Source organism: Aureococcus anophagefferens (assembly GCF_000186865.1).
Source record: "Aureococcus anophagefferens unplaced genomic scaffold AURANscaffold_4, whole genome shotgun sequence".
In the NCBI taxonomy this organism is placed as follows: domain Eukaryota; class Pelagophyceae; order Pelagomonadales; family Pelagomonadaceae; genus Aureococcus; species Aureococcus anophagefferens.
In genome coordinates, this window is record NW_008705564.1 from 1,110,817 (window position 1) to 1,121,965 (window position 11,149).

General features: G+C 71.9%; 1 protein-coding gene across 1 annotated transcript in view; it reads left to right on the forward strand.

The window, feature by feature from the left end:
- Positions 1 to 75: 75 nt before the first annotated feature.
- The window catches only part of AURANDRAFT_62115 (hypothetical protein), a gene marked incomplete at both ends in the record, with an annotated part of 12,667 nt that continues 1,593 nt past the window's right edge, over positions 76 to 11,149 (forward strand). The window contains 5 exons of the mRNA XM_009036034.1: positions 76 to 1,570; positions 1,711 to 2,906; positions 3,109 to 5,784; positions 5,813 to 7,358; positions 7,487 to 9,879. Of these exons, the coding sequence (XP_009034282.1) occupies positions 76 to 1,570; positions 1,711 to 2,906; positions 3,109 to 5,784; positions 5,813 to 7,358; positions 7,487 to 9,879 (9,306 nt within the window). The remainder of the gene's footprint in view (positions 1,571 to 1,710; positions 2,907 to 3,108; positions 5,785 to 5,812; positions 7,359 to 7,486; positions 9,880 to 11,149) is intronic.

Consider the following 11,149-nt stretch of genomic DNA (forward strand, 5'->3'; position numbering starts at 1 on the left):
AGCCCCGCCATCAAAACCGCCGGTGCTGCGGGAAGCATGAAGGCCTGATAGGAGCGCCACGCGCCGCCGCGGAGCATGGGCGGCATCAGCGACGACTCGACGACCCTGACCTATGGCCAGGGCTCGGCGTCGCGGACGCTGCACCTCGACGTGCAGATGCCCGGCCAGCCGCCGCGGTCGGCCAAGGCCGGCGGCGCATCCCAGCACGTCGCGTGGCAGCCCAACGCGTTCCGCGTGAGCGCGCCGAAGCAGCAGCGGCCGGCGACGTCCGAGGGCCGCCTCGTGCGCGCCAACGCCGACGGGACGCCGTCGCCGGCCAAGGGCCGGCCGCCGTCCGCGCCGGCCGGCGGCGGGCCCGGGCCCGTGTTCACGGCGCCGGAGCGGCAGACGACGCCGCGCGAGCTCGTGAACCGCTTCATGCGCGAGAACAACCGGCACCGGTCGCGGCCCAAGAGCCACGGCGGCCGCGGCCTCGGCTGGCGCGCGAGCAAGATCGCCCACCTGCAGCGCGAGGTCGACCGCGAGCCGCGGCCGTCGACGGCGCCCGCGACGTCGCCGCCGGGCGCGCTCGAGCCGCGGCCCCGGCCCGCGGCGGCGCCGCCGCTGCCCGCCGTGAGCTTCGCCGTGGACGGGCCGGAGACCGACGACGACCGGCCCCGGACGTCGCCCGCGGGCGCGCCGCCCGTGCCGCGCGACGACCCGCGGCTCGGCAAGCACAACCCCGCGGCCGCGGGCACGCACGCGAGCTTCCTCGAGTGGGAGGCCTTCCGGCGGCGCCTCCCCGGGGACCCGCCCGCGAGCGCGCGGCCGACGAGCCCCACCGTCGAGCGGTGGACGCGGCCGCCGAGCCGCCCGGGCACAGCGGCGCCGCGCGCGGCCGCCGAGGCCGGCGACGCCTTCCGCGGCCGGACGACGAAGGAGAAGCACGTGGACTTCAACGACGAGCTCTCGAGCCTCCTCGAGCCCTGGGACGTCGAGAAGCACGTCACGGACGACTTCTTGATCGCCGCGCGCGTGCCGCGCGTGCCGAGCCTCGCGTCCGTGTCCACGGACGCGTCCTACCACACGAGGATCGGCGTCGTCATCCGCAAGGAGGACGTGCTGCTTTCCGAGCCGCGCTGGCTCGACCCCCTGGTCCAGCACATGCTCGTCGCCGCGCGGAGGGACCGGCACGTGAAGACGACGCTCTGCGGCGTGTCGCGCTTCGACCTCGCGACGCTCAACGGCCTCAAGCCGACGAGCTGGAACCCCTACGACCTCGTCGTCGTCTCCGCGACGAACGTGGAGAAGATGCTCGACGTCAAGGGGCTCGACGTCGACGAGCGGGACGCGGCGCGCGCGCGCGCGTTGCCCGACGAGTTCGGCTTCTCCAAGTTCGGCGTGGGCTTCGTGACGCTGAGCAGCACGGGCGCCATGTACTACTCGCCGCGGGACGTGCCGCGGACGCTCGCCGCGCCGGCTCTGACGGCGACGCCCGGCGAGTTCGTGGACCTCGAGGCCTACGAGCGCGAGGCGCGGGGCGGGAAAAGAGGGCGACATGCCCAACTTCAAAGGCTCCTCTCTCGGCCGTGTTCCACTCGTTTCGGCTGATTCTTGGACGAGCGATCACCTCTTGGAACGGTCTCGAAGCATGGATGTTTTTTTTTCCGGAACGCGCGCGCGCGGAACACTCATGTCGAAGCGAACGTGAATCACTCTTTTCCCGCCCAGGCGAGGCGCGGCTCTACCACTTCGTGAAGAAGCTCCACGTCTTCAAGAACTACTGGCTCTGGCGCATGTTCGGCGCCTGGCATCGCGTGCTCTCGCGGCAGCGGTTCGCGCGGCACCGGGACGCGCTCTGCGCCGCGCGCCTCGACGACGGCGTGCTGGTCGCGGCGCTGGCGCGCGCGACGTGGGAGCTCGGGGACTTGGAGGACGCGCCGCTCCACGTGACGCGCGCGGAGCTCGCCTGGGCCGCGTCCGACGCGCTGGAGCGCATTTTGGACAAGGACGCGCGCGACCGGAAGCGGGAGGCGGAGGCGGAGAAGCTCGGGGCCGCGGCGCCGGCGACGCCGCGCGCGATGGCGAACCCGGCGTTCGCGGCGGAAAACGCGTCGTCCGACGAGAGCAGCGACGGCGACGACAGCTCGGACGAGTCGACGGCGTCGAGCGAGCGGCCCGACGCGCTGGCGGCTTTGAACGAGGCCGAGGCGCCCGCGCTGAGCCCCCAGGGTTCGGTGGGGTCGCCGTCCGCGTCCACCGCGGAGTACGTCGACCCGCACGTGCTCCACCGCGTCAAGTTCTTGGCGGACCAGTCGCTCGCCGAGGGCGTCGAGCCCGCGGTGTTCGTCGGCGCGCAGATCGCCGTATTACGGCGCGTGCAGCGCGACGCGGACGCGACGTCGGACCGCCTCGCGGCCGTGATCAAGCACGCGACGGCGACGCTCCTGGCCGAACAGAAGCTCAGCCTCCACCCGCGCAAGGCGAGCCCCCACGCGGCCTACGAGACGGCGGAGCGGGAGCGGAGCCTGCGCCAGAGCATGCGCCTCGCGGGCGGCACGGGCTACCTCGCCGCGCGGAGCACGGCGTCGACGGTCGTCCGCGCGTCCGTCGTGGGAGAAGACCTCACGGACGACGAGCTGCTCGCCGCGGCGGCCTGGGGCGGCGTGCCGACCTACTACACGGACACGGCGCGGCGCCGGACGCTGATCACGAAGCTGAGCCGGTTCCGGCGGCTCGTGGAGTTCATGTTCTTAGGCGCGTACCGCGTGCTCGCGATCCGCTACGCGAGGGAGCTCGAGCGGTGGTACGACGACCTGCGATTGCAGGCCGAGACCGTCAAGAAGCCCGACGACGACGCGAACGACGACGGCGAGGAGCCCGAGCCCGTCTTCGACATCCACGAGCCCATCTACCCGCCGCTGCAGGTCGCGATCAGGGCAGGACAAGAGAGCGAAATTCCCAACTTCAAAGGCTCATATCTCGGCCGTTTTCCACTCGTTTTGGCTAATTCTTGGACGAGCGATCAACTCTCGGAACGGTCTCGAAGCGTAGATGCTTTTTTTCTGGAACGCGCGCGCGCGGAACACTCACGTTGAAGCGACGTTGAATCACCCTTGTCCTGCCCAGGTCGCGATCAACGTGCGGTGCATGGAGGAGGACGAGGACGCGTCGCTCGAGGACGGCGACTACGCGGAGCACACCATGGAGCTGAGCCCGTCGCCCCAGGCGCTGAAGAAGCTGCTCGAGGTGCTGCAGAACACGCTCCTGTGCGCGCTGGCGACGGTGCCGACGCTGGACCGCCACGAGCAGCTCGCCTATCTCTTCGCGATGAACTGCAAGCCGCCGCTGAAGGAGGACCAGGAGGTCAAGGAGGCGAAGCGGAACCGGGACGGCTGGGTGCTCTGGATCATGCGCAAGGTGCCGGGTCTCGGGGACATCCTGCGGTCGCTCGTCGTGTCGTCCGAGGAAATCATGCAGTCGATGATGACCACTTCCGACGACCTCGGCACCGTGGACCGCCAGGGCAAGCGGTCGTCGACGCTCATGATCGCCACGGCGCGGGCGTCCATCAATTTGACGAGAGGGTCCCTGAAGAAGCAGCACCCGGCGAACGTCCGCGGCACGGGGCTCGACGAGCTCCGGAGCCTCGCCGCGGCCGCGGCCGCGGCCGACGGCGAGCCCGCCAAGGTGCCGCGCGACCGCCGCTGGCTCGGCCAGCACTGGGTCACGGTGCTCGCGAGCGACGGCGTCTACCGGGACGCGCGGTCCGCGTTGATGCGCGCGACGTCGAAGCTGAGAGCGTTCGTCCTCGAGAACCTCAAGTCGAACGACGAGATGCTCGAGGCCCACGGCGTGCTGCTGGCCTGGATGCGCCGGGTCGGTCCATCTTTAAAATCCGCCGCGGGCCTCGCGCGCGGCGAGGGCGACTACGACTCCATCGGCGAGGAGGACAACCCGACGATCGTCTTCGCGACGGACGCGTTCGTCGCGCTCTGGCCGCCCGACGAGGACGACGCGCGCGCGGAGCTCTACGCGCGCGTCGCCGCGGAGCACGGCGCCAAGGCCGAGGTCATGCGGCGCCTCCAGTACCTCGTCAACGCCATCCAGGTCCAGGGCGCGCGCGCGGGCACGCTCCGCGACGTCACGAAGCTGAACGGCTCCGTGACGATCGCGCCGACGTCCGCGCGCGAGGCCATGACCGCGACGGCGACGGCGGCGCAGAACCTGCTCCAGGGCGCGTTGCCGAGCTTGTTCGCCGCGCAGTGCGTCGACCTGACGCGGCGCCTGGCGACGGCGAACGAGCGTCTCATGGCGCACGCGTCGACGCTCGACAACTTCTTCGACCAATTGGGGCTGCTCAAGGAGCTCAGCGGCGACTGGGACCGGCTCGAGGAGACCTACGAGGAGACGGCGTCGCTGCACAAGTTCCTGAAGTCCCAGGGCATGACGTCGAACCGCAACGCGCGCGTGAAGCGGCGGACCTACGACCAGTGCCTCCGGAAGCTGAGCCTCATGAACGAGGTCGGCGCTTTGAAGAACCTGCACGTGAAGCTCGTGGGCAACGAGGAGGGGCTGACGTCTTTGGAAGAGAGCAAGGTGCGCTTCGGCGTGCGGGGGCGGCGCGAGCGCGAGGGCGGCCAGGGCGTCGGCTACCGCGCGGCCAAGGCCGCGACCTGCCTGGAGGACGAATTGCACGCGGCGCTGCAGGACCAGTGGTCGCAGATCGACCTGAGCCTGCGGGACTGCGTCGTCCACGGCTCGAAGCGGCGGAACCACTTCCGGACCATCCTGCGGAGCCGCTGCAGCGAGCTCCACCGGAGCATCGGGGCCATCCTGAACGCGGCGGACGAGGGCATCCTGCGGGAGGAGGCGTCGGACCCCGCGGCCGCGCTCGCGCACCTCCGGGACCTGACGACGCGGCACGGCATCGCCCGGGGCCAGGCGGCGAAGCTCGTGGGCTACCAGAAGCTCTACAACTCGCACTTCCACGGCGGCACGCTCGACCGCGGCGCGTTCATCGCCGAGTCCGACCTCGGCGTCGAGGCCGCGGCGCCGCGGCGGACGGTCGCGGGCCGCGAGACCGCGCGCCACGACCCGAACCAGGGGCCCCAGCCCCTCGTCGTGGACCACTTCGTCAACCTCCAGTTCGCCGAGAAGCGCATCAAGCTCCAGTTTACATTGTGGAGCGCGCTCGACGCGCTCGACCGCGCGCACGCCGCGTGGCGCGCCGCGCCCGTGAACGCGGAGTTCGGCGAGGGCGCGCCCCACGGCCTGCTCAAGGAGGCCATCGCCAAGGGCGAGCGGGCCTACGAGCAATTGTTGAGCGACACGGAGAACTCCGCGAAGAACCGGCGGTCCTGGCTCCGGCAGACGCGCGAGCACAAGAAGGAGGAGAAGTACCCCTACAGCCAGGGCATCCGCGGCGGCGGCCTCGCCGTCATGCGCGAGTCCGACGAGGAGAGCGAGTCCGAGTCCGAGGAGGAGAGCGACGCGAACGAGTCGTCGTCCATGGACGACGACGACGACGACGACGGCGACGGCGGCGGCGGCGACGGCGACGACGTCGACGACGAGGGGTCCTCCGTCGCGGACAAGTCCAAGGTCTCCGGCTCGACGCGCGAGTCCGCGAGCTCCGCGGCGTCCAAGGAGGCCAAGGAGCTGAGCCTCGTCGGCGCCGCGTCGAACCCCGCGCGGTTCCGCCTCGGCGTGACGATCGACCGGTCGAAGCGGGAGCTCGCGTCGGCGCTGCCGCTCACGGACCGCTACTTCTGGGGCGCCCACGGCATGGACCGCTGGGCCGCCGTCGCGCATGCACGTCAAGCCCGTCCAGGACACGCTCGACCGCTACGGCGCGTCGACGCAGCACCTGAGCGTCTGCGACGTCGGCGCGCGCGCGAAGCTCAACGTCGGCGATTTACTGGACGGCGGTCTGGTGAAGAACGCGTCCAAGGTCGCCGCCGTCGTCTACGAGTCGGAGATCCACCGCGCGCTGTCCGACCTGGACGCCGCGGCGAACGACGCGTGGCCCGAGGGCTCGCACCGCGGCGTGCAGCTCGCGACGTCGACGGCGCCCGTGTTGCAGTACTCGGCAGCGGAGAAGGTTTCTTATTTTCAGGACTTTGCGGGCCCCCGGGGCCCCCTGCGCCTCGGCTGCGTCAAGTGCCGCGAGGCCGTCCGGGCCTGGGCGACGAAGCCGCCGCCGGACGCGCCGCCGGGCGTCTCCGGCAAGGCGAAGGCGCGCGCGGCGGCGACTTTAGCCGCCGGCGCCGCGCGCTGGGAGGCGAAGCTCGACGGCGCCGAGGCGATCCTCGACGACGTCCTGGATCTGGTCATGCTCGCGTCCGTACTGCGGCCCGCGTTCGCGGGCGGCGTGCGCGCGCCGCTGTCCATCGCCCAGCAGTACCACGGCGGCTACGCGTTTCTACAGAGGGGCCTCGTCGAGGTGCAGCGGCTGAGCCGGCTGGGCGTCTTCGACGACACCGCGCTCGGCGGCGGCGGCCGCCGGGGCACGGCGCGGTCGACGGCGCGGTCGTCGTCCTCCGCGGCGTCCGCGCTCGCGAACTGCCGGTCCCAGCTCGAGGACGCGCGGGCCCAGCTCAACCAGTGGCTCGACGAGCAGCGGTCCATCGCGCCCTGCCTCCTCTGGCTGGGCAACGAGGAACTCGTGCACGCGTGCATGCAGTGGGGCATCTTCTGCGGCCAGCCCCCGGCGTCCGTGTCCAGCGAGGTGAACAATCTGATCCACTACCAGCTCCTCCCCAACGTGCGCCACCTGTCCATGGCGCGGCCGCCCGTGAAGGCGGAGGCGCACCGCGCGACGCAGCAATTCCGCCAGAGCATGTTCGAGAAGAAGGACGACAGCGACGCCCCGAAGGGCCCCCGGGGCTCCACGGAGGGGCCGTCCTCGCCCGAGCGGCGCCGGTCCCGCGCGACGGCGGCGGTCGCGGCGCCCGACGCCGTCACGGCGACGTCCGTCATCGGCTGGCGGTCGTCCGACGCGACGGAAGAGCTGCACTTCCACGACGGCGGCTTCAAGGTCACGGGCGTGCTCGCCGAGGACGTGGCCAAGATCCACCACGGCCTGAAGCGGGCCCTGCTCGAGGGCGTCTTCGAGGCGCTCTGCGCGTCGTCCGGCGTGTCACCGGACGACGACGGCGGCGACGCGGAGGAGGCCGCGCAGCGCCTCGGCGCCGCGCTGCCCTGGCCCCTGGCCTGCGCTGAGTCGACGTTCCCGGCGGCGTCCGCCGTGCTCGCGGCGTCGGCCTACTGGACGAAGGAGGTCGAGGACGCGCTCCGCAAGTCCGGCCTGACGCCGTGCGGGAAAAGAGAGCGAAATTCCCAACTTCAAAGGCTCCGATCTCGGCCATTTCCCACTCGTTTCGGCTGATTTCTGGACGAGCGATCATCTCTCGGAACGGTCTCGAAGCGTGGATGTGTTTTACGGAACGCGCGCGCGCGGAACACTCATGTTGAAGAGAACTTGAATCACCCTTTTCCTGCCCAGGCCTGAAGCCGTGCGCGAAGACGTACCGCGAGCACCTCATCGTCGGCGGCGGCATCGCCAAGGACATCATGGCCTCGTGCCAGCCGGACCGCAAGGGCCACCGGCGGGGGTCGGCCCAGAGCCTCATGTCCGTGGGGTCGCTCGTGGAGAAGCGGAGGCGCGAGGAGGGCGAGGGCGACTCGCGGAACCGCGAGCGGCACCGGCGGCCGTCCGGTGCGTCCGTGGGCAGCCACATGAGCGGCGTGTCCATGAACAGCGACGATTCCAAGAAGGACGAGCCCCTGGCCTGCGAGCTTTATGAATTAGAGGTCAAGAAGGCCGACGCGCTCGCCAAGAACCACGGCCACGCGCACGTCCGCGAGTCCAAGGTCGACTCCAAGCTCTGGAACACCCTGGAACGACGCGTGTCCCACCGCATCGCCGTCTACGTCGTCGTCCTCAACGGCCGGCCGTCCGCGAGCCGGCTCTGGCTCTGCGCGTCCGGCTTGGTCGCCTACGGCGTCATGCAGCGCGACGTGCTCCAGCTCATGCGCGTCTACGACGTGGGCTCCGTCGACGACTTCGAGTGGAAGTTCCGGCCGAAGCACCGCTGGGTCGGGTCCTGGGATCTCGAACACCGCGACGCGGAGCTTAGAAGGCGCCAGTGCTCGCTCCGGTGCCAGGCGTGCAACGGGGACGTGCCCCACGCGCTCGAGTACGAGTCCGCCGCGAGCCGCCTGACCCTGACGCCCCTGAGCCACCGGAGCTTGCTGGCGTTGGTCGGGGGCACGCGCGACGCGTGGTGCGGCGGGCGGCTCATGCCCGTGCGCGACGGTTTAGAGCCGAACGCCGCGCGGCGCGCGGTCGAGGATCTCGCGAAGTTCTACGGCCGGCGGCTCCACGTCTTCGAGGCGACGCCCCGGGCGACGGCCGACGATTTGCTATTAGTGCTGCGGCGCACGCTCGAGGCCGGCGCGGTGTCGGAGCTCCGGTGCTTCGATTTACTGAACGCGGACGTGCTGCTCACGTTCTCCACCTGGCTCGGCACGATCAAGGAGGCCATTTTGGGCGACCAGCCGACGCGGCGCATCTCGCAGCACAACTTCCGGCTGAGCGCGAACGTCTCGCGGAAGCTGGTCGGGGAAGACGCGCTCGCGCACGTCGGCGACCTGCTGCTGGGCCCGCTCGGCGGCGGCTTCAGCGAGGAGAAGGACTTCTTCGCGCCGGGCCACAAGGCGCCGCCCGTGCCCCTCCTGGCGCTCTACGCGACGCCGTCGCCGGCCGCGGCGTCGTGGGACGACGACAAGGTCGGCCCGTTCGCGTCCTTCAAGGAGACGCTCCGGCCGACGCTCTACCACGAGCCCGCGCCGCTGCGCATGGCGGAGTTGCTGCTATTGAAGAGCGGCCTCGAGACGGACGCGTCGCCGGTCATCGTCAAGGAGGCGCAGCGGCTGTTGAGGGCGGACCAGAACCGCGACGGAGGCAAGGGCGCGGCGCCGCCCGCGGAGGGCATGTGGCACTACTTGAACCGCGCGGTGCGGAACAAGATCCCCAAGGCCGGCGAGGCGTCGAACCGGCGCATCACGGAGATCGTGCGCAACATCGCGGCGCTCGACGCGCCGGGGTCGCCCCTGCGGGGCGACGAGGAGTCGGCGCGCCGCGGGGGGCAGGCCCGGTCCGAGGATTTGCGAGACCTCGCGCTCAAGCGCAAGCCCCCGGGCGAGGCGCCGCCGAAGCTCGCCAAGCACAAGCAGCCCCAATCGACGTCCGAGCTCGGCGCGGACGCGCGGAGCCGGCTCGAGGCCTTCGGCGCGGCGTCCGCGGACGCGGGCGCGGGCCACGCGCCCAAGGGCTTCGGCGGCGAGCCCCGGCCGCTGGCCCCGGCGTCGCCGGCGGCGCTCCGGGGCTCGCGGTCCACGTTCCGCCCCGCGGCGACGCGCGGCCGGCCGTCGACGCTCCGCAACGACCGGAGCCGCCAGCTCCAGGTCCACAGCCGGGAGTCGACGCTGTCGCGCGTCGTGCGGCCGAGCTCCGGCACGCGCCGCGGGGACGACGCCGCGGCGCCGCCGAGCCGGTCGCCGTCGCCGTCGTCCGCGCGCCAGTCCGTGCGCAACGTCGCGCGCGCCAGTATGGCCGTGGGCGGCGGCGCCGCGCGCCAGTCCGTCGTCGCCGGCCGGGGATCGCCGCGCCCGTCCATGGCCAAGGCCGCGTCCCAGCGCGGCGCGCGCCAGTCGCTCGCGGCGACGCGCGCGTCCATGGCCATGAACCGCGGCGCGCGGAGCTCGGTCGCGGTCAAGAGCGGCCGCGCGTCCATGGCCCAGTCGGGCCGGAGCTCGCCGTCGGGCCGCGGCTTCATGAAGCTCGCGTCGAGCATGGACGTGAACATGGCCGCGCTCCGCGAGGAGCACTACGGCGTGAGCGAGTCCGGGGATTAAGACAAAAAACGTTACCGCTTCCTCACCTCGAGCAGCACGGCGGCGGCGTCGCCCGACGCCGTCGTCGCCGTCCAGTCGCTCCGCGCGACGGCGAGGTCGCGGCGGAGCGAGGCCTCGAGGTCCGCGGGCGCCGCGCGCGGGTACTTGGCGTCGGACCAGTCGCGGTCCATGGACAGGACGTAGCCGACGCCGTCGTCCGCGAGGTGGTGCGCGAGCGCGCGCGCGAGGGGCTCGACGGCCTCGGGGCTGTAGACGCAGTCCGCCGCGAGGACGACGTCGTAGGTCTCGTCGCCCCAGGAACCCGCGTCGTCCCAGTCCAGGCGCATCGACGACACGGACTCGAGGCCGTTGTTCGCCGCGTTTGCGCGCTGCGCCGACAGCAGGCCCGTCGGCGCGTCGAAGTCGCGCTCGTCGACCGCGTCGAGGTCGCTCAGCACGACGCGCGTCGCCGGCGTCAGCGCCGCGACGGCGATGCCGAAGGTGCCGACGCCGCTGCCGAGCTCGAGGACGCTCTTGCCCGCGAAGAGCTCGGGCCGGTCGCCCGCCCAGATCGCCGCGGCGACGGCCGCTGGCCAGATCGCGTGCCCGAGCTTGCCCTCGTAGAAGGAACACGTCTCGATGGTCAGCATGGCCGACCCGCGGAAGACGAAGGTGCGCCGGTTCTCGTGCTTGGTCGGCAGCTCGAGGCACTCGCTCCGGTCGCCGTCGCTGGACGTGAGCGCGTGGGTTTGTCGTGTGGCGCCCAGCGCGAGCGACGGGCGACGCGACGATGCCGGTGGCACCAGCGCGCGTGCACAGCCGACGAGGAGCAGCAGCGTCGGTGCTCGAAGAGCACCCATCGGGCTTGTGGCAGAGGGGCAAACTCGGCTTCACCATCTTTTGGCCGACCCAATATCGATATTGATTATACACATCGGCTCCAGCCATTTTGGGCTGCCCACCTCGGCCGCCGCCCGGGGTGCCGGCGCCCGACGCCTTCGGCCTCGACGAGCAGCGCGCGCGCTTCTCCATGCTGAGCGAGGGCGGCGAAAAGACCCAGGACGTCTACGCGGCGGCGACGCGGGTCCGCAGCGCGTCGCGGCCGCCGCCGCCCGAGTGGCGCCGCGTCGGCGCCGTCGCGGCCGCGCGCGGCGTCCGGCCCGCCGACGCGGTCAACGCGCAGCGCGCCCTCATCGACTGGTGGGCGCGGACCCTCGACCCCGCGCTCGCCGCCGCGGGCGCCGTCGCCCTCGGCGTCGCCGGCGACGGC